This window comes from Ranitomeya variabilis, chromosome 7, assembly GCF_051348905.1.
Source record: "Ranitomeya variabilis isolate aRanVar5 chromosome 7, aRanVar5.hap1, whole genome shotgun sequence".
In the NCBI taxonomy this organism is placed as follows: domain Eukaryota; kingdom Metazoa; phylum Chordata; class Amphibia; order Anura; family Dendrobatidae; genus Ranitomeya; species Ranitomeya variabilis.
In genome coordinates this window covers 44795482-44815062 of record NC_135238.1, presented here as the reverse complement: position 1 = coordinate 44815062, position 19581 = coordinate 44795482, and the positions used below count along the sequence as shown (strand labels likewise).

Here is a 19581-nt window from a genome sequence, read left to right as displayed (position 1 = left end):
AGGAAAAAAATTAACATTTTATTCTTCTTTATAAAATTGTTGGTTTTGACCCAAATTACTTTTATACAAGGGCAACAGGAGAAAATGGACCCCAGAATTTGCTGTATCATTTCTCCTGAGTACGCCAATACCCCATATGTAGTGGAAAACTGCTGTTTGGGTGCACGGCAAAGGTTGGAACGGAAGGAGCACCGTTTAACGTTTTGAACAGAAAATTGGCTGGAATCAAGAGTGTTTGCAGAGCCCCTTATGTGCATAAACTGTGGAAACTCCCGATAAGTCAGCTTATTTTGTAAACTATACCCCTCAAGGAACATATTTAGAGGTGTGAGCACCTTGAACCCAGAGGGGCTTCATAGAATTTTCTAATGTTGAGGCTCGAAATTGAAAAAAAATTAACTTATGCCATAAAAGTGTTGGTTTTGCCCCAAATTGTTCATTTTCACAAAGGTAACAGGATAAGATGGACCATACAATTTGTGGTGCAGTTTATTCTGAGCACACTGATACCCAGTATGTGTTGGAAAACTACTGTTTGGGCGCACGCCAGGTCTCGGAAGGAAGGAGCACCAACTGAATTCTGGAGCTCAATTTAGGCTGGAATAGATTGCGGTTGCCATGTCACATTTGACGAGCCCCTGACAGGTTAAAACAGCAGAAACCCCACAAGTGACTCCATTTTGGAAACTAACACTCTTGAGGAATTCATCTAGGGGTGTAGTGAGCATTTTTATCCTTCAGTTGATTCACAGAATTGAATAACATTAGGCTGAGTAAATGGAAAGTTAACATTTTTTCCACTAAAATTTTCTTTTGGTACAAGTTTTTAATTTTCAAAAGGAATAATAGGAGAAAATGAATGGTGGAATTTGTTGTGTTACTCGTCCTGAGTACGCCGATACCCCATATGTGGTCAAAAACTACTTTTCCGGCACAATGCAAAGTTCTGAAGGGAAGAAGCGCCATATTGGAGTTTAGATCTTACTAGAATGGTTTGCAGGTGCCATGTCACATTGGCAGAGCCCCTGAGGTGCCAGAACAGCAGAAACCCCAATGAAGTCATTTAAGTTTCCAAACTACACACTTGATGAATGCATCTAGGGGTGCAGTGATCATATTGACACCACATGTGCCTCACAGAATTAAAATAACTTTGGGCAGTGAAGAAAGACTAATTACATTTTTACCACTAAAATGTTGTTTCAGCCCCAAGTTTTAAATTTTTATACGGGCTAATAGTAAGAAATGGACCTGACAGTTTGTTTGACTCCACACATAAGACCTCAGGAGTGGACATGGATGTCAGACATATGTACCATCCTCCAAAACTTTGAGGACTCCACCAAGATGGTGAGTGGCGATGATACAATAATTAGCATCACCATCCCACTTCTCTCTGCTCTGAAATGCTCTCTGCTCACTATCAAAGAAGATGCGTTGCAGTCGGAGATTGATGAGATGGAGCAAGGAACCATACATGGTGAATACACACAGCCCACCCACATCTCATCTCAACGTGGATAGGGTGACAATGAGGAAGAGGAGGAGGCGGAGGAAGAACAGGAGCTACTTTCATGCAATAGATAGTACTACTAGCACAGCTGTCATACCGTCTGTTCAGCATGGATGGCCTGAGGACAGGAAGGAGGAGGACAGAATTTTCAGTCATCCTCTTGGTGAGGACACGGAAGTCTTGCCTGTTAGCAGTCTTGCACACATGGCTGAGTTTATGTTACGTTGCCATTCACGTGACCCTTGCTTTCTCAAAAGTTTGGGTGACAGTCATTACTGGTTGGTGACACTTCTAGACCCACACTACAAAGAAAACTTTCTATCTCATATTCCAGAGTCAGACAGCTGTACTAAAATGGTGCAGGACCAGAGGGCTCTTGTTGCGGAATTATTTAAAAAATTCCCATCTGAAAACGCTGGCAGCAGACATCACAGTTCGTTGCACAACCAAGGACGACAGGCGAAAGAGACAACTCCAATCCAGCTCAAGCTCTGGGAGTTTTCTCAGACCCCACATCGTATAGGCCCTGAGGCACGGGGTACTCTCACAAGAAGTGCAAAGTTTTGGAAGATGCTGAGGGAGTACCTTGCTGGCCAAACCAAAGTCCTCCGTGATACCTCCATGCCTTATAATTATTGGGTATCCAGGCTGGACACGTGGCATGAACTGGCTCTGAATGCCTTGGAGGTCCTGGCCTGCCCTGCCGCTAGCATTTTGTCAGAGTGGGTATTAAGTGCCGCTGGGGGAATTATAACTGATAAGCGCGTCCACCTGTCAACTGAAAATGCTGACAGGCTGACTCTTATAAAAATGAACAAGGGATGGATTGTGCCAGACTTCTGTACACCACTGAGCGATATCAGCCAAACATAACCTCCAATACAGTGTCTTTTTTTGTTAACGCTATTACCATGCACCTCTTTACACCCAAACATGGGTATACAGTACACTTCGTGATTTCAACTTTTTTTCTGTTGTCATTCTCCTTCTCTTCATCCTCATCACCCACCACTAGGGTTGAGCGACTTTTATTTTTATAGGATCGGGTCGGGTTTCACGAAACCCGACTTTCTCAAAAGTCGGGTCGAGTGAAATCGGCCGATCCTATAAAAATGTCGGGGTCAGCCGAAACACGAAACCCAATGCAGTGCAATGGGATACTATGGTTCCCAGAGTCTGAAGGAGAGGAAACTCTCCTTCAGGCCCTGGGATCCATATTAATGTGTAAAATAAAGAATTAAAATAAAAAATATTGATATACTCACCTCTCCGACGCAGCCTGGACCTTACCACTGGTAACCGGCAGCCTTCTTTGTTTAAAATGAGCGCGTTCAGGGCCTTAGATGACGTCACGGCTTGTGATTGGTCGCGGCCGCCCATGTAAACGCCAAGCGACCAATCACAAGCCGTGACGTCATCTAAGGCCCTGAACGCGCTCATTTTAAGCAAAGAAGGCTGCCGGTTACCAGCTGTAAGGTCCAGGCTGCGTCGGAGAGGTGAGTATATCAATATTTTTTATTTTAATTCTTTATTTTACACTTAAATGTGGATTCCGATACCGATTTCCGATATCGCAAACATATCGGAACTCGGTATCGGAGTTCCGATACCAGATTCAGAAGATCGCCGACCTCATGGCTGACCCCACACAGGGGTCGGGTCGGGTTTCATGAAACCCGACTTTGCCAAAATTCGGCGACTTCAGAAAATGCCTGACCCATTTCGCTCAACCCTACCCACCACCACTATATCACCATGGTGATCGTAGTCTGTCATGGAACAGCCACGTTATTGTGTTAAAGGGTGTTTTTGATGCCCATAAAAAAAATGTTTACACAGTTTTTCTTTTCTTTTTTCATTGGATTGTTATGTACTTTTTTGGCTGTGCACCCGGAGTGCCCTTGCATGGATGAGTGGGTAGTTATACTGGAGCGGCTTTACAAGGCACACCGTAAGATGATCGCATAAGGCAGCAGTGTGGGCACGATACTTTTTCTCATTGGACATTGTGTTAAAGGGTGTTTATGATGCCCGTAACAAATATATTTACACAGCATGTTGATGTGTACCCCCCAGGGGCACATTATTTTTTATGAAGCCCTCCTCCACGTTTCATCCTAGGGGGATTGGGGTGCATGCAAATTTGGAGCAGGTCTGGCATTCACTGCATAGCCAAACAGTATGAGAGACCCAGTTCCTAATAATGGGAACTGCAGGGGTTTGTTACGCTGCTTCAACAATGCAATTCTCCACTTTTGGGTCTTCATCCTCAACTCTGCAATTCTCCAATGCAGGTTCTTCAGGCTTAACACTGCAATTCACTGCATAGTCAAACAGTATGGGAGTACCAGCTTCCTAATAATGGGAACTTTGGTGTCATGTGGCCATCCACTGCGTCGGTTCAAAGGGTTATTGGGGTGCATGTAACTTTGGGGCAGGGCAGGCCTTGCATTCAATGCATAGGCTAACATTATGGGAGTAGCAAATTAAGAAAAATGGGAACTTTGGTTTCATGTGGCCTTCCAGGACGTCAGTTTTTTGGGTTATTGGGGTGCATCCAAATTTGGAGCAGGCTTTGCATTCACTTCATGGGCAAATTGTACGGGACTAGAGAAATCATAATAATGGGAACTTTGGTTTCATGTGGCCATGCACCACGTCTCTTCAAATTGTTTTGGTGGTTCCTGTAACTTTGGTGCAGGCCAGACCTTGGATTAAATGCATTGGCAAACAGAATGGGAGACCCACTTCCTAATAATGTGAACTTTGTTGGTTGTCAGCTTCAACAATGCAATTCTCCACTGCCAGTTCTTCAGCCTCTACACTGACATTCTCCAATGCAGGTTCTTCAGGCTCAACACTGCAATTCACTGCATAGGCAAACAGCATGAGAGTACCAACTTTCTAATAATGGGAACGTTGGTTTCATGGGGCCTTCCAGGACGTCTGTTTTTTGGGATACTGGGGTGCGTCCCAATTTGGAGCAGGCCTTGCATTCAATTCATGGGCAAACTGTAGGAAAGTAAAAAAAATCTAATAATGGGAACTTTGGTTTCATGTGGCCATCCACCATGTCTCTTCAAACTGTTTTTGGGGTGCGATAAACTTTGGGGCAGACCAGGCCTTGCATTCAATGCATGGGCAAGCAGTATGGCAGTACCAAATAAATAAGAATGGGAACTTTGGTTTCATTTGGCCATCCAGGACGTCTGTTCAATGGGCTATTGAGGTGCGCCTAAATTTGAGTCATGCCTTGCATTCAATGCACAGTCAATAATAGTACAGGAGACACACTGTTTAATAATGGGAACAACCAAGCCCAGCCAGCTGATGGCTCTCTAAAAATAGGGAGGACAAACTGCTGTCCCTTTAAGAAGATTAAAGTCCGCCTAATGGCCCTCCTCCTTTAACAGTCCCTCCTTCATAACTGAAACGGGATGTGTCTGATGATGTGTCACACACCACATGGCCAGCTAAGGTTACATAGTTACATAGTTATTAAGGTTGAATGAAGACTTTAAAGGGCACCTATCACCCCGTTTTTTCGGTATGAGATAAAAATACTGTTAAATAGGGCCTGAGCTGTGCATTACAATAGTGTAGTTTGTGGACCCCGATTCCCCACCTATGCTGCCGAAATACGTTACCAAAGTAGTCGTTTTCGCCTGTCAATCAGGCTGGTCAGGTCGGATGGGCGTGGTGTCTTCCCCCAGATATTGCGTAGTTTTCCGTTGGTGGCGTAGTGGTGTGCGCATGTCCAAGGTCCCGAATCCTGCACAGGGGTGTGAAAATAGCAGCGATGTCCGTTATTCCATTGGTGGTCGGTGGGCGCGGCCATCTTCCTTTGGCCGCACGTGCGCAGAAGCGGCGCTCTGCTGGCCGCGGCGCTCTACTGGCCGCGGCTTCAGGAAAATGGCCGCCGCGATATCCATCTGCGCACGCGCGGCATCCCGCGGCCATTTTCCTGAAGCCGTGCGTGCGCAGATGGATATCGCGGTGGCCATTTTCCTGAAGCCGCGGCCAGCAGAGCGCCGCTTCTGCGCACGCGCGGCCAAAGGAAGATGGCCGCGCCCACCGACCACCAATGGAATAACGGACATCGCTGCTATTTTCACACCCCTGTGCAGGATTCAGGACCTTGGACATGCGCACACCACTACGCCACCAACAGAAAACTACGCAATATCTGGGGGAAGACACCACGCCCATCCGACCTGACCAGCCTGATTGACAGGCGAAAACGACTACTTTGGTAACGTATTTCGGCAGCATAGGTGGGGAATCGGGGTCCACAAACTACACTATTGTAATGCACAGCTCAGGCCCTATTTAACAGTATTTTTATCTCATGCCGAAAAAACGGGGTGATAGGTTCCCTTTAAGTCCATCTAGTCCAACCCATAGCCTAACCTAACATGCTCTAACATGTTGATCCAGAGGAAGAATCCGCGTCTGTTATTATGCTTAAACCTTCTTTCCTCCAGACGTAGAGGATGCCCCCTTGTCCCTGTCTCAGGTCTATGATTAAAAAGATCATCAGAAAGGTCTCTGTACTGTCCCCTCATATATTTATACATTAACATAAGATCACCCCTTAGTCTTCGTTTTTCCAAACTAAACAGCCCCAAGTGTAATAACCTATCTTGGTATTGCAGACCCCCCAGTCCTCTAATAACCTTGGTTGCTCTTCTCTGCACCCGCTCTAGTTCAGCTATGCATTTCTTATACACCGGAGACCAGAACTGTGCACAGTATTCTAAGTGTGGTCGAACTAGTGACTTGTATAGAGGTAAAATTATGTTCTCCTCATGAGCATCTATGCCTCTTTTAATGCATCCCATTATTTTATTTGCCTTTGTAGCAGCTGCCTGACACTGGCCACTGAATATGAGTTTGTCATCCACCCATCCACCCAGGTCTTTTTCATTGACGGTTTTGCCCAGAGTTTTAGAATTAAGCACATAGTTATACATCTTATTACTTCTACCCAAGTGCATGACCTTACATTTATCCCCATTAAAGCTCATTTGCCATTTATCATCCCAAGCTTCTAGTTTACATAAATCATCCTGTAATATAAAATTGTCCTCCCCTGTATTGATTACCCTGCAGAGTTTAGTGTCATCTGCGAATATTGAAATTCTACTCTGAATGCCCCCTACAAGGTCATTAATAAATATGTTAAAAAGAAGAGGGCCCAATACTGACCCCTTTGGTACCCCACTGCTAACCGCGACCCAGTCCGAGTGTGCTCCATTAATAACCACCCTTTGTTTCCTATCCCTGAGCCAGCTCTCAACCCACTTACACATATTTTCCCCTATCCCCATTATTCTCATTTTATGTATCAACCTTTTGTGTGGCACCGTTTTAAAAGCTTTTGAAAAGTCCATATACACTACATCTACTGGGTTCCCTTGGTCCAGTCCGGAACTTACCTCTTCATAGAAGCTGATCAGATTAGTCTGACAGGAACGGTCCCTAGTAAACCCGTGCTGATACTGGGTCATGAGGCTATTCCTCTTCAGATACTCCAGTATAGCATCCCTTAGGCCATGTTCACACTTTGCGGTTTTTACCACGGAACCGCCGCGATTTTGATGCTGCGGGTCCGCAGCAGTTTCCATAGCGTTTACATTAACATGTAAACCCTATGGAAACCGCAAACCGCAGTGCACATGCTGCGGGAAAAACCGCGCAGAAACGCAGCGGTTTACAACCCGCAGCATGTCACTTCTTTGTGCAGAATCGCTGCGATTCTGCACCCATAGGAAAGCATTGAACCGCTTACTTCCCGCATGGGGCTGTGCCCACGTTGCAGGAAGTAAGCGGATAATGTGCGGGTGGTACCCAGGGTGGAGGAGAGGAGACTCTCCTCCAGGCCCTGGGAACCATATTTGGGTGTAAAAAAAAGAATTAAAATAAAAAATAATGCTATACTCACCTCTCAGCGCTGCCCGCGGCGTCCGGTCTGGGTTGATGTGCGAACAGGACCTGCGGTGACGTCGCGGTCACATGACCGTGATGACGCCGCGGTCACATGACCGTGACGTCACGAAGGGTCCTTCTCGGCACAGCATCTTTGGAAGCGGACCGCCGAGTGCAGCGCCGAGGAGATCGGGACGTCAGAGAGGGTGAGTATAGCCAATTTTTTTATTTTAACATTATACTATTGATGCTGCATATTGCTGCACATGCAGCATCAATAGTATAGGCGGAAACCCGCAGCGGAAACCGCGGAACAAACCGCGATAAATCTGCAGGGATAACCGCAGCGGGTTTGCCCTGCAGATTTATCGATTCCGCTGTGGGAGAACCCGCAGAGCACACCGCAAAGTGTGCACATAGCCTTAGAATGCCCTCCAGGATTTTACCCACAGTAGAGGTGAAGCTTACTGGCCTATAATTTCCGAGTTCAGTTTTTGTCCCCTTTTTGAATATTGGCACCACATTTGATATACGCCAGTCCTGTGGTACAGACCCTGTTATTGTGGAGTCTTTAAAGATTAAAAATAATGGTCTATCAATGAGAGTACTTAGTTCCTGCAGTACTCAGGGGTGGATCCCATCTGGGCCCGGAGATTTGTCCATTTTAGTGATTTTTAGACGCCGCCGTACTTCCTGCTGGGTTAAGCAGGTGACATTTAATGGGGAATTTTTGTTATCACTGATCATATTGTCGCCATGGGATTTTCTTGTGTTAATACTGATGAAAAAAGTCATTTAGCATATTGGCTTTTTCCTCATCCTCATCCACCATTTCCCCCAGACTATTTTTAAGGGGGCCAACACTTTCATTTTTTAGTTTCTTACTATTTATGTAGTTAAAGAATATTTTGGGATTATTTTTACTCTCTCTGGCAATGAGTCTCTCTGTCTCAATCTTTGCTGCCTTGATTTGCTTTTTACAGAATTTATTTAATTTTCTGTATTTATTTAATGCCTCCTCACTACCTACTTCCTTTAATTCTCTAAATGCTTTCTTTTTGTCCCTTATTGCGCCCCTTACAGCTCTATTTAGCCATATTGGTTTCCTCCTATTTCTAGTATGTTTATTCCCATACGGTATATACTGTGCACAGGTCCTATCCAGGATGCTAATAAACGTCTCCCATTTTCTTTGTGTATTTTTATGTCTCAGGATTAGTGTTGAGCGATACCGTCCGATACTTGAAAGTATCGGTATCGGAAAGTATCGGCCGATACCGGCAAAGTATCGGATCTCGCCGATTCCGATACCCATGCAAGTCAATGGGACACCAAGTATCGGACAGTATCCTGATGGTTCCCAGGGTCTGAAGGAGAGGAAACTCTCCTTCAGGCCCTGGGATCCATATTACTGTGTAAAATAAAGAATTAAAATAAAAAATATTGATATACTCACCTGTCCGGAGGCCCCTGGACATCACCGCTGGTAACCGGCAGCCTTCTTTGCTTAAAATGAGCGCGTTCAGCACCTTCCATGACGTCACGGCTTCTGATTGGTCGCGTGCCGCTCATGTGACCGCCAGGCGACCAATCACAAGCCGTGACGTCATTCTCAGGTCCTAAATTCCTAGAATTAGGAATTTAGGACCTGAGAATGACGTCACGGCTTGTGATTGGTCGCCTGGTGGTCACATGAGCGGCACGCGACCAATCAGAAGCCGTGGCGTCATGGAAGGTGCTGAACGCGCTCATTTTAAGCAAAGCAGCCTGCCGGTTACTACCAGGGCGCGTCAGAGGGTGAGTATATCCCTATTTTTTATTTTAATTCTTTATTTTTTACATGGATATGGATCCCAGGGCCTGAAGGAGAGTTTCCTCTCCTTCAGACCCTAGGAACCATACACTGGGAACTTCCGATTCCCAATACCACAAAAGTATCGTATCTCGGTATCGGAATTCCGATACAGCAAATATCGGCCGATACTCGATACTTGCGGTATCGGAATGCTCAACACTACTCAGGATATCATCACAGTTAATTGCACCAAGATCCTCTCTTATCCGTTGGAAATTTGCCCTCCTGAAGTTTAGTGTCCTTGTCACCCCCCTACTACCAATCTTATTAAAGGATACATGAAAACTTATTATTTTGTGATCACTATTCCCCAAGTGACCCCCAACCCTTATATTTGATATGCGGTCTGGCCTGTTGGTTAATATTAGGTCTAGCAGTGCCCCCCTTCTTGTTGGGTCCTGAACCAGTTGTGAAAGGTAATTGTCTCTCATAGTTGTCAGACCCCGATCACCTTTACTGGAACTGCAGGTTTCTGTTCCCCAATCTATTTCAGGGTAGTTGAAGTCCCCCATAATAATGACTTCTCCTTGAGTCGCAGCTTCATCTATTTGCTTTACGAGGATATTCTCCATTGCTTCCATTATTTTTGGAGATTTATAACAAACCCCTATCAGTAATTTATTATTTTTTCCCCCTCCCCTTATCTCCACCCACTGAGACTCTACATTTTCATTAGATTCACCTATATTATCACGCCGGATGGGTTTTAAGGACAATTTTACATACAGACACACCCCACCCCATCGCTTATATGTACGGTCATTTCTGAACAGACTATAGCCCTGCAACTTAACAGCCCAGTCATGGCTCTCATCCAGCCACGTCTCAGATATCCCCACCATGTCATAATTATGCTCCAACAACATTAGTTCTACTTTCTCCATGTTGTTGGCAAAGCTTCTGGCATTAGTATACATGCACTTGATGTTCCTCTCTGTACCTCTATTCTTTCTTAAATTATTAACTGTTCTAACCCCACCTTCCATGCCACCCCCAACTTCCTTATTTGTGCCCAGGTCTCTATCTGCACTATCTTCCCCTCCTATAAAATGAACACCCTCCCCCAATCCCTAGTTTAAATACTCCTCCAACCTTCTAGCCATTTTCTCCCCCAGCACAGCTGCACCTTCCCCAGTGAGGTGCAGCCCGTCCCTAGCGTAGAGCCTGTAGCCAACTGAGAAGTCGGCCCAGTTCTGTAGGAACCCAAACCCCTCCTTCCTACACCAATCCTTGAGCCACTTATTAACCTCCCTAATCTCCCGTTGCCTCTCTGGCGTGGCACGTGGTACAGGCAGTACTTTGGAAAATACCACGCTGGAGGTCCGTGCTTTAAGCTTGCAGCCTAATTCCCTGAAATCGTCTTTAATGACCTTCCACTTACCTCTAACTTTGTCATTTGTGCCAATGTGCACCATGACCGCTGGGTCCTCACCAGCCTCTCCCAGTAATCTGTCCACCCGATCAGCGATGTGTCGGACTCGAGCGCCAGGTAGGCAGCATACCGTCCAACGATCCCTGTCTTTGTGACAGATTGCCCTATCTGTTCCCCTAATAATTGAGTCCCCCACTACCAGTACCTGTCTGGCCTGCCCTGCTCTCCTATTTCCCCCCTTACTGGAGCAGTCACTCCTCCGGCTTTCAGATGACATGCCTGGCTGCAGCAGTGCTACCACTGTACTGGCACCCCCCTCATCTGCCAACTTAGCAAACTTATTGGGGTGTGCCAGATCAGGACTAGCCTCCCTGACACTCTTCCCTCTACCCCGCTTCCTGTCACCCAGCTTGCTACTTTACTGTCCTGCAGCTCCATCCTACCATTCCCACCTCATCTATCCCATTGAGCGTCTGCTCAGTGAGCAGAAGACTCCTGTTGTGAATTCCGCTCTTGGGCTCCCTCCGGTGGTTGTAAGTGGCACTTTTGTGAGTTCTGCTCTTGGGCTCCCTCCGGTGGTTGTACAACTGGCCCACCCAGATAACAGACATCTTCTGGGAAACAGGAAGATCCGAAATAAAATCCACCACAGAGTTTACAAAAATCTCCACACCTGACTAAAGGTGTGGAGGGTAAATCTGCTTTCCAGAGCTTCCAGCTTAACTGAATAAATCCATACTGACAAGCTGGACAAGAAAAAACATAGAAAGAGCTGAATGATTAAGTCCACAATATGTGGACAGCAAAAGAACAAGCAATGACTTATCTTTGCTGAACTGGTAAGAATATCAGGGAAATCCAAGCAGAGATGTGGATCTAACCAGGAACCATTGACAACTGGCCCAGGCTGAAGGATAGAGCCAGGATAAATAGCCGAGCCAGAAAGACGATCAGTGGAAGCAGCTGCTGACTGCTAAATCCAAGGAGCAGCAGTTCCACTCAAAACCACCGGAGGGAGCCCAAGAGCAGAACTCACAAAAGTGCCACTTACAGCCACCAGAGGGAGCCCAAGAGCGGAATTCACAACAGACTCCTCTCCATATTGTCTATGGAGACAATAACATTTCCCAGTGAATGCAAAAATGAAAAAATCATCAAAAACGCTGCGTGTGAACATAGCTCAAGTGGTGGAGGAACATTTTTGTTTTGGGTTATTTATTTTGCCTAATATACAAGTCGTTACCCTGGAAAGGATGTACCTCAACATATTTCCCAGGAAAATCCATTTTGGTTTCATTTTTGTATGTTTTAATGTGCGCCTGTAAAAGTGGCGTAAGACTCTGACAACATTGTTCACAACAGTGACCTGGGAGTCAGAAATGCTTCTAGAGGTCTTCCCCATTATGTTCCCGTGTAATTTGAGAACTGTTCCCATAGATTTCTGATTCCTGGAAAAGACCTCCGGGGGGAGGGGGGGTGTCACGGCAAAAAAACTCAGGTTTTCTAGGCTTATATTGGGCTCGTTGCTCATGTTGAGCACCCAAGCATTCCAATCTGCTCGACACGAGCAACAAGCACCCGAGCATTTTCTGCTCGCTCATCACTAGTCCTAATATTTCCGGTACCTGAAAAAAACGGTACCGGAGATGTCAGTGACATATACAATTATTACAGTAATGTAATGGTAAACCCACATGTAAGGGTAAACCTCAAACCCTACAGAATCCCCGAACCACACCAGGAGATAATCTGCAAGGAGGTGAAGAGAATGCTGGACCTCGGGGTGATAGAGGAATCAAGAAGTAGCTGGTCAAGTCCCATCGTCCTCGTATCGAAGCCCAATGGCGAGTAGCGATTTTGTAATGACTACTGCAGGCTCAATGAGGTGTCCAGTGTTGACGCGTACCCAATGTCCCGCATGGACGAACTCACATGGGATGTTATATACCTGGTAACGAGAATCAGGCAGTGTCTCTTAGGAGAAGCAGGAACTCCAACTGTGCGGGTCAACTGCAGGGGAATCCTGCAGGGAAAGGACTCATATGGGCTGTTTTCTTTGTTTTACCTTTATGCCAGCAAGGCTCGGTTTATTTTGCTGAACCCGCCAAGGTTTATGCTATCCACAATAAACCAGCAGGTGATCATCTACCAGAACGTTTCCTCTGTCTACCTGGGAAAGCAGCGGAGTGTGTCAACCCCTCACAACATGTACAGAAAGCTGCACACACACTGTACTAATTGTATATGTCACTGACATCTATATATCTATCTATTCTGTGTAATAAATAATCTTTATTTTTTATAAATATATTTTTATATCTTTATATAGCGCTAACATATTCCGCAGCGCTTTACAGGTTTGCACACATTATCGTCACTGTCCCTGTTACAATCTAAATTCCTTATCAGTATGTCTTTGGAATGTGGGAGGAAACTGGAGTACCCGGAGGAAACCCATGGAAACACGGAGAGAACATACAAACTCTTTGCAGATGTTGTCCTTAGTGGGGCTTGAACCCAGGACTCCAGCGCTGCAAGGCTGCTGTGCTATCCACTGCACCACCGCGCTGTGTGTATAACCCATATATCTGTATCTATGTGTGTAATCCATCTCTTCTAGACTGTCGGGTCCCGGTGTCATTTTAGAGTACGTGGCTGCTGAATTACCGGCTTTTCTTTTATCTATATAATATTTATACATATATCTGTGTGTGTCACTGACATCTATATATCTATGTGTATACTGTATATCTATTCTAACCTGTCACTCTGTGATTTTACTGTATGCAGCACATGAATTGCCGGCTTTTTATCTATCTATCTATTTATCATCTACTTTAAAATACTTTAGTGGCAACACAATTATTACCGATCACAAATCCGAATGTGCCACATTTGTGCCGAATTTGTGTTTGTCGATCGTTTTACAAACATATTAGCACATGTCCTGTCATCACTTCTATCATGGAAATGCCCCTTTGACTAATGTTATCATCCATCCAATAGACTGTATGAGGACATGAGGTCCTGGTGATGGTCGGCCTGGAATCACATGATGACAATTCCCAGAACACTGCCCCCTATCAGTGGAAATGTGAGAAAATCCAATAATGACACCAAATGCTTGAAGACTTTATCCTGAGCATCAGATTATATAGTTCAATGTATCTTTATAGAGAGAATGAGAAGATAAAAGAAACTGTCAGAAAAGAGTAAATATGTTATAATGTCATATGATGAGAACTGGAAATGGGAAACGCTCAGCCAAACCTCTGTAACCACCGGCTGTAATCGAACACCTGGAAACCACCAGGATGTTATTTCATTCATCCCTATTTGTGCCTCCATCATTATCAGCTGCTTTATAAGAGGCCGATAGTGAGAGAAAAAGTATTGGTTATTCCGCTGCATTGTGACATCATCTCTTACCTTATATGGAAGCGGGCAGTGATGTCACACAGGTGAGTGATGATGTCACAATAGAGCGGAACCTTAAAAACCCTCGGTTCCATCTCACTGGCTCAGACTTGGTATATGTCTGTCTCCTGACAACACTGTACCTAGATCTTCTCCTTGTGAGATTAGCGATTTACTTGTGGAATAGCGAAACTGTATTAGAGGATACTTCTGGATTTTCCTGAAGATTACTGACTGAGGACTTCTACATCTGGAGGTAAGTCTATTTTGTGTTGTTATTTATGAAACTATTATTATTTATTGTTATAGCGCCATTTTTTCCATGGCGTTTTACATGTGAGGAGGGGTATACATAATAAAAACAAGTGCAATAGTCTTGAACAATACAAGTCACAACTGGTACAGGAGGAGAGAGGACCCTGCCCGCGAGGGCTCACAATCTACAAGGGATGGGTGAGGATACAGTAGGTGAGGATAGAGCTGGTCATGCAGCGGTTTGGTCGATCGGTGGTTACTGCAGGTTGTAGGCTTGTCGGAAGAGGTGGGTCTTCAGGTTCTAACTAGAAGCTTTCTTATTATTATTTTTTCATGTATTCTTGAATTTTGTATGAAAACACTTTTTGCGTTTGTTGCCATTTTCTGGCACCCGTAGCGGTTTCTTTTTTCGTGATTTGGGGTTGGGTGAAGGATTATTTTTTGCACCCTGAGCTGTCGTTTTTACTGATACCATGATGGGGAACATGCGATGTTTTGATGAGTAACTCGTCCGGCACAAATCACGGCACAATACAACAGAAAAAACATTTTCGTGAATATTTTTATTTACAATTCATGAAACAAATCCAGTCCTCAGTGGCCGGATATAAGAGTAGGAATCGCCGCGAGAAAACCAGGGAGCAAATATCAGTGTCCAGCAATTTACAGGGGGACGAGGGGAGATTTCCTTTATTAATAAATAGTAGTAATAATAATGGCAGCCAGCGCTCTACCTGTATGGGGCAGGGGGGCTGCACCAGGGATTATAGCACTGTGTAATATGGCTCCAATGTTTTCTCCTCCCTTTCAGATCTCCCTCCTGACTCTGTCTGGTCCAGGACCACAGAGGGGACGTCAGCTCCTGGCTGTCTGGTCCAGGACCACAGAGGGGACGTCAGCTCCTGGCTGTCTGGTCCAGGACCACAGAGGGGACGTCAGCTCCTGGCTGTCTGGTCCAGGACCACAGAGGGGACGTCAGCTCCTGGCTGTCTGGTCCAGGACCACAGAGGGGACGTCAGTCACCACCTACATAAGCTGAGAAGAGAACATCAGCGTGCACAGGACCCCGCAGAGCCGGACATCTGTAGAGTGAGTATAATGGCAGAGGAGCTGCCACCTCCAGGGTCCATCTTCTTACACTAATTAGATAAGTGGAGGAGGCCGGACCACGGCTGTTGGCACTGACCACTGAGTTAGGCCAGAATTGCACCTGACAACCTCCCGAATTTAACCACTATCATTCGGCTACTTGTTGGCTGATTGTCGGGTGTCTGATGGCCATTAAAGCATTTCTTACTGCTGGAAAATACTGACCAAATACTGAGCATGTGAACGTGGCCTAAAGCTGAAAATTATTTGGTTTAGATCTGAAATAAAACTTGTGTGAATTAATAGGTTTGTGGTGACCGAATGGACGATCGCTGCACACAGCGTCGGACTGGAGCACCTTGAGCCCAGAACAGAAAATCATTCTTGGGGCCCACTATGTCACTACATAGAAATAAATACAAGAACACACTTGTATCAGGGTATAATATAAGGTAGATGTGTTAATGATATAGCAGGGGTTGGGGTAGCCCTCTCATAGAATATAATGCAGCCCCCTCATAGAATATAATGCAGCCCCCTCATAGAGTATAATACATCCCTCTCATAGAGTATAATGTAGCCCCCTCATATAATATAATGTAGCCCCCTCATAGAATATAATTCAGCCCTCATATAGTATAATGCAGCCCCTCATAGAGTATAATGCAGCCCCTTCATAGGGGATAATGCAGTCCCCTCATAGAATATAATGTAGCCCCCTCAAATACTATAATGCAGCCCCCCATAGAATATACTGCAGCCCCCTCACAGTGTATAATGCAAACTCCCATAGAATATAATGTAGCCCCCTCATATAATATAATGCAGCCCCTGCATAGAATATAATGTAGCCTCCGCGTAAAGTATAATGTAGCCCCCTCAGAGTATAATGCAGTCCCCTTAGAATGTAATGTAGCCCCCTTTGTAGGGTTTAATGCAGTCCCCTCATAGGGTATAATGAAGCCCCCCTATCAACGTAGATGTCATAATGGTTGCCATGGCGACGATTATGTCATAAAGGTTGCCTCGACCAATCAGCGACGGGCACAGTCTGCCGCGAATTCTGGAATCATCATTGTCCATATACTACGGGGACATGCATATTCTAGAATACCCGATGCATTAGAATTGGGCCACAGTCTAGTATATATATATATAATCTTCATCTCTCCTCCTCATTCCCCCGCAGTTCCAGACTCTGCTCCAGTCTCAGCAGCTGCACTGCCATCTGCCCGGCACACAGTACGAAGTGATGTCATCGCGCTCCGGCTGTGTCAGAGGCAGAGGGGAATGATGAGGCAGGGAGCGTCAACTGACGCCCTCTCCTCTATTATTGCACCTATGATGCCGATACAGTTGAAAGCGGTGCACGCTGGGTGGCAGCAGAGGTGGAGCAGCAGGTGACAGGAGGACGGAGCCGACTGCTGCGGCTAAAGAGAAATGAATATTCACTGCTCCCCACGCCCATGGCCAGTCCGACCCGGGCTCTACACACAGAACTGAGAAATAAAATGGTAAAACTCATCTGTTCCTTATATTACAGGTGGAATAATTCTCTGCTGCTGGAAGGTTCTCAAAGTTTTACTTGTGGAGCGTTGAAAACTTCAAGTATAAAGTTTGTTTGGATTAGAAATCTCATTTCCATCGGGAATTCACCAGATATTACTGTAAGTATTCTGAGGTTATAACAAACATTTCCTGCCTAAAAATAAAAGAATAAAATCTGACCGATCTATTGCTCATTTTAGGGTTGATAAACGACTACAGAGCTGAAGTCTTGACAAGAAGATCCCTGTCGATTACTAAGATCCCAGCTGAATTCTGTAGCACTACTAGTGACATCACATTTCTTGGATTTATTGATTAACTTAGAGAAGTAACCCCGGAGATGAACAACCTGTCTCCACAGCTCTTAACCATCCTGCAGAGCAAAGGGAAGAAAGGCTACCTGAGTGACGATATCATCATCATGGCCCAGGACCTGCTGCAGAGTCAGTTTGTGGGTTTTGATGGCCTGCAGCCCCCCTGCGCTCTTATGGTACCAGGGTACGGCATACTGCAGAATGCTGTACAAATCCACTATGATCAGGAGAGGGAGCACTGGCTGACAACCTGCTATAAAAATGGCCAAATCTTTGTGGCCGACAGCTCGAAGTCCAGGAATCTGTCTCCATCCATCAGTCAGCAGATTATCAACATGTACAGTGCAGTGGTCAACAATCCCCTTGAAAATCTGAGGTTTATCAATGTGGCTCAGCAGAAGAACAGCTACGACTGTGGCTTATATGCTATAGCATTTGCCTACGAACTTATGGCAGATGGTGGTGAACCCACAGCTGAGTTCCAGCATCAGAAGATGAGGACTCATCTAATATCCTGCCTGCAGAACGGCAGGATCAGCGGATTTCCCAAAAAGGCCCAGAAGTGACTCCATGTCTATAAACGGCATGTAGAGTCTATGATCCAGCACCGCCCTAGGGAAGGGCACGTCATGCATGGTTCCCTAGAGGTTTCCTCCACTGGGGGTTTTTCCTCTCCTGAGCATTGACGGACGACTCTCTGTGAGTCCAGGACCCATCATCATCATCATCATCATGGTGGGAATGTCTACATGTGATATCTTGTATGAAGCCAATAAAGAATTCAATTAATATCTAGCAGCTATGTATTTGTGTCGTATGTCTGACCCGTGTATCACAGCCATGTATCTGAGCCGTGGGTCTCAGCGGCGTATCTGAGTCTATTATGTATAATCACAGAATATTTAGTATAGGAGGTGAGGAACACCGGGGGGTATATACAGGGGTGCAGTATTATAGTGTTATATTACTTTCATGTATTTGACCTAAGCTTGTGCCCAGCTGTAATTCGCAGGTTTCTTGCTCTCTATATGCAGTATACGCCTTATAAATTAATGTATATACTGATCTGTATGAATATTACACAGCTATGATTTTCTTCCAACTATAGACATTGATGGCAGATCCATGACATTTGTCATTATCCCCTTACCGACATCGGACGTAATAGTACGTCCACGTCAGAATCCCTCCTGTTGATGTGGGCTCCGGAGCAGGGCCCACATCTTTTCTGGCACATGTCAGCTGTTTTGAACAGCTGACATATGCCTCTAACAGCCGTGAGTAGAATCGCAATCCACCCACAGCTGTTAACTAGTTAAATGCTGCAGTCAAGCTCTGACAAAAGTATTTAACATGGGTTTTCTGGCAAGTGCACCGGAAATCCCTTCCATCGGTGCCCGTGTCATATGACTGTGGGTTGTTGATGGATTGGCATGACAAGCAGAGGTCTCCAGTAGACCTCCATGGTTGTCACTACCGGATTGTTATGAGTGCCGCCCGGTGGTCGGCGCTCATACCAAGTGGGAACTCTGCTACATACAGGCGATCTGATCACAATATCACGAAAAATGGAGACGCTACAGGTATCAAAAATAGCGCAATTTTTATTTTTTTTAACAAACTTTGAAATTGTTTTCACCATTTAGGCTACTTTCACACTTGTGTCGGTACGGGTCTGTCGCTATGCGTTGGGCCGACGTACTGATGCACGTTGTGAAATTTGTGCACGACGTGGGCAGCGGATGCAGTTTTTCAACGCATCCGCTGCCCATTCTGAAGTCCGGGGAGGAGGGGGCGGAGTTTCGGCCGCACAAGAGCGGTAGATAATGGCAGACGCGACGGACAAAAAAACATTCACTTGAACTTTTTTTTGTGCCGACGGTCCGCCAAAACACGACAGATCCGTTGCACGACGGACGCGACGTGTGGCCGTCCATCCGTCGCTAATACAAGTCTATGGGAAAAAAACGCATCCTGTGAGCACATTTGCAGGATCGTTTTTTTTCCCAAAACGATGGATTGCTACGGATGCCAAATGACGCAAGTGTGAAAGAGGCCTTAGATAAAAAAGAACCTAGACATGTTTGGTGTCTATGAACTAGTAATAACCTGGAGAATCATAACAGCGGGTCACTCTTTAGCATTTAGTGAACATGGTAAAAAAATAACAACTGTGGAATTGCACTTTTTTTGCAATTTCACCACACTTTGATTTTTTCCCCGTTTTCCAATACATGATATGTTAAAGCCAATGGTGTTGTTCAAACGTATAACTTGTCCTGCAAGAAAC

General features: G+C 45.4%; 1 protein-coding gene and 1 long non-coding RNA gene across 2 annotated transcripts in view; one reads left to right on the top strand and one right to left on the bottom strand.

Annotated features, from left to right (window-relative positions):
- The window catches only part of LOC143786213 (piwi-like protein 1), a 109108-nt gene extending 94928 nt beyond the window's left edge, over nt 1-14180 (bottom strand). The window contains exon 1 of the mRNA XM_077275501.1: nt 14098-14180. Coding sequence (XP_077131616.1) covers nt 14098-14180 — 83 coding nt within the window. The remainder of the gene's footprint in view (nt 1-14097) is intronic.
- A 17-nt stretch (nt 14181-14197) lies between these two features.
- On the top strand, nt 14198-17906 carry LOC143784923 (uncharacterized). The gene is made up of 4 exons (XR_013217913.1): nt 14198-14341; nt 15152-15429; nt 16973-17096; nt 17178-17906. It is a non-coding gene; the product is annotated as an uncharacterized LOC143784923 (long non-coding RNA).
- Nucleotides 17907-19581: the final 1675 nt, after the last annotated feature.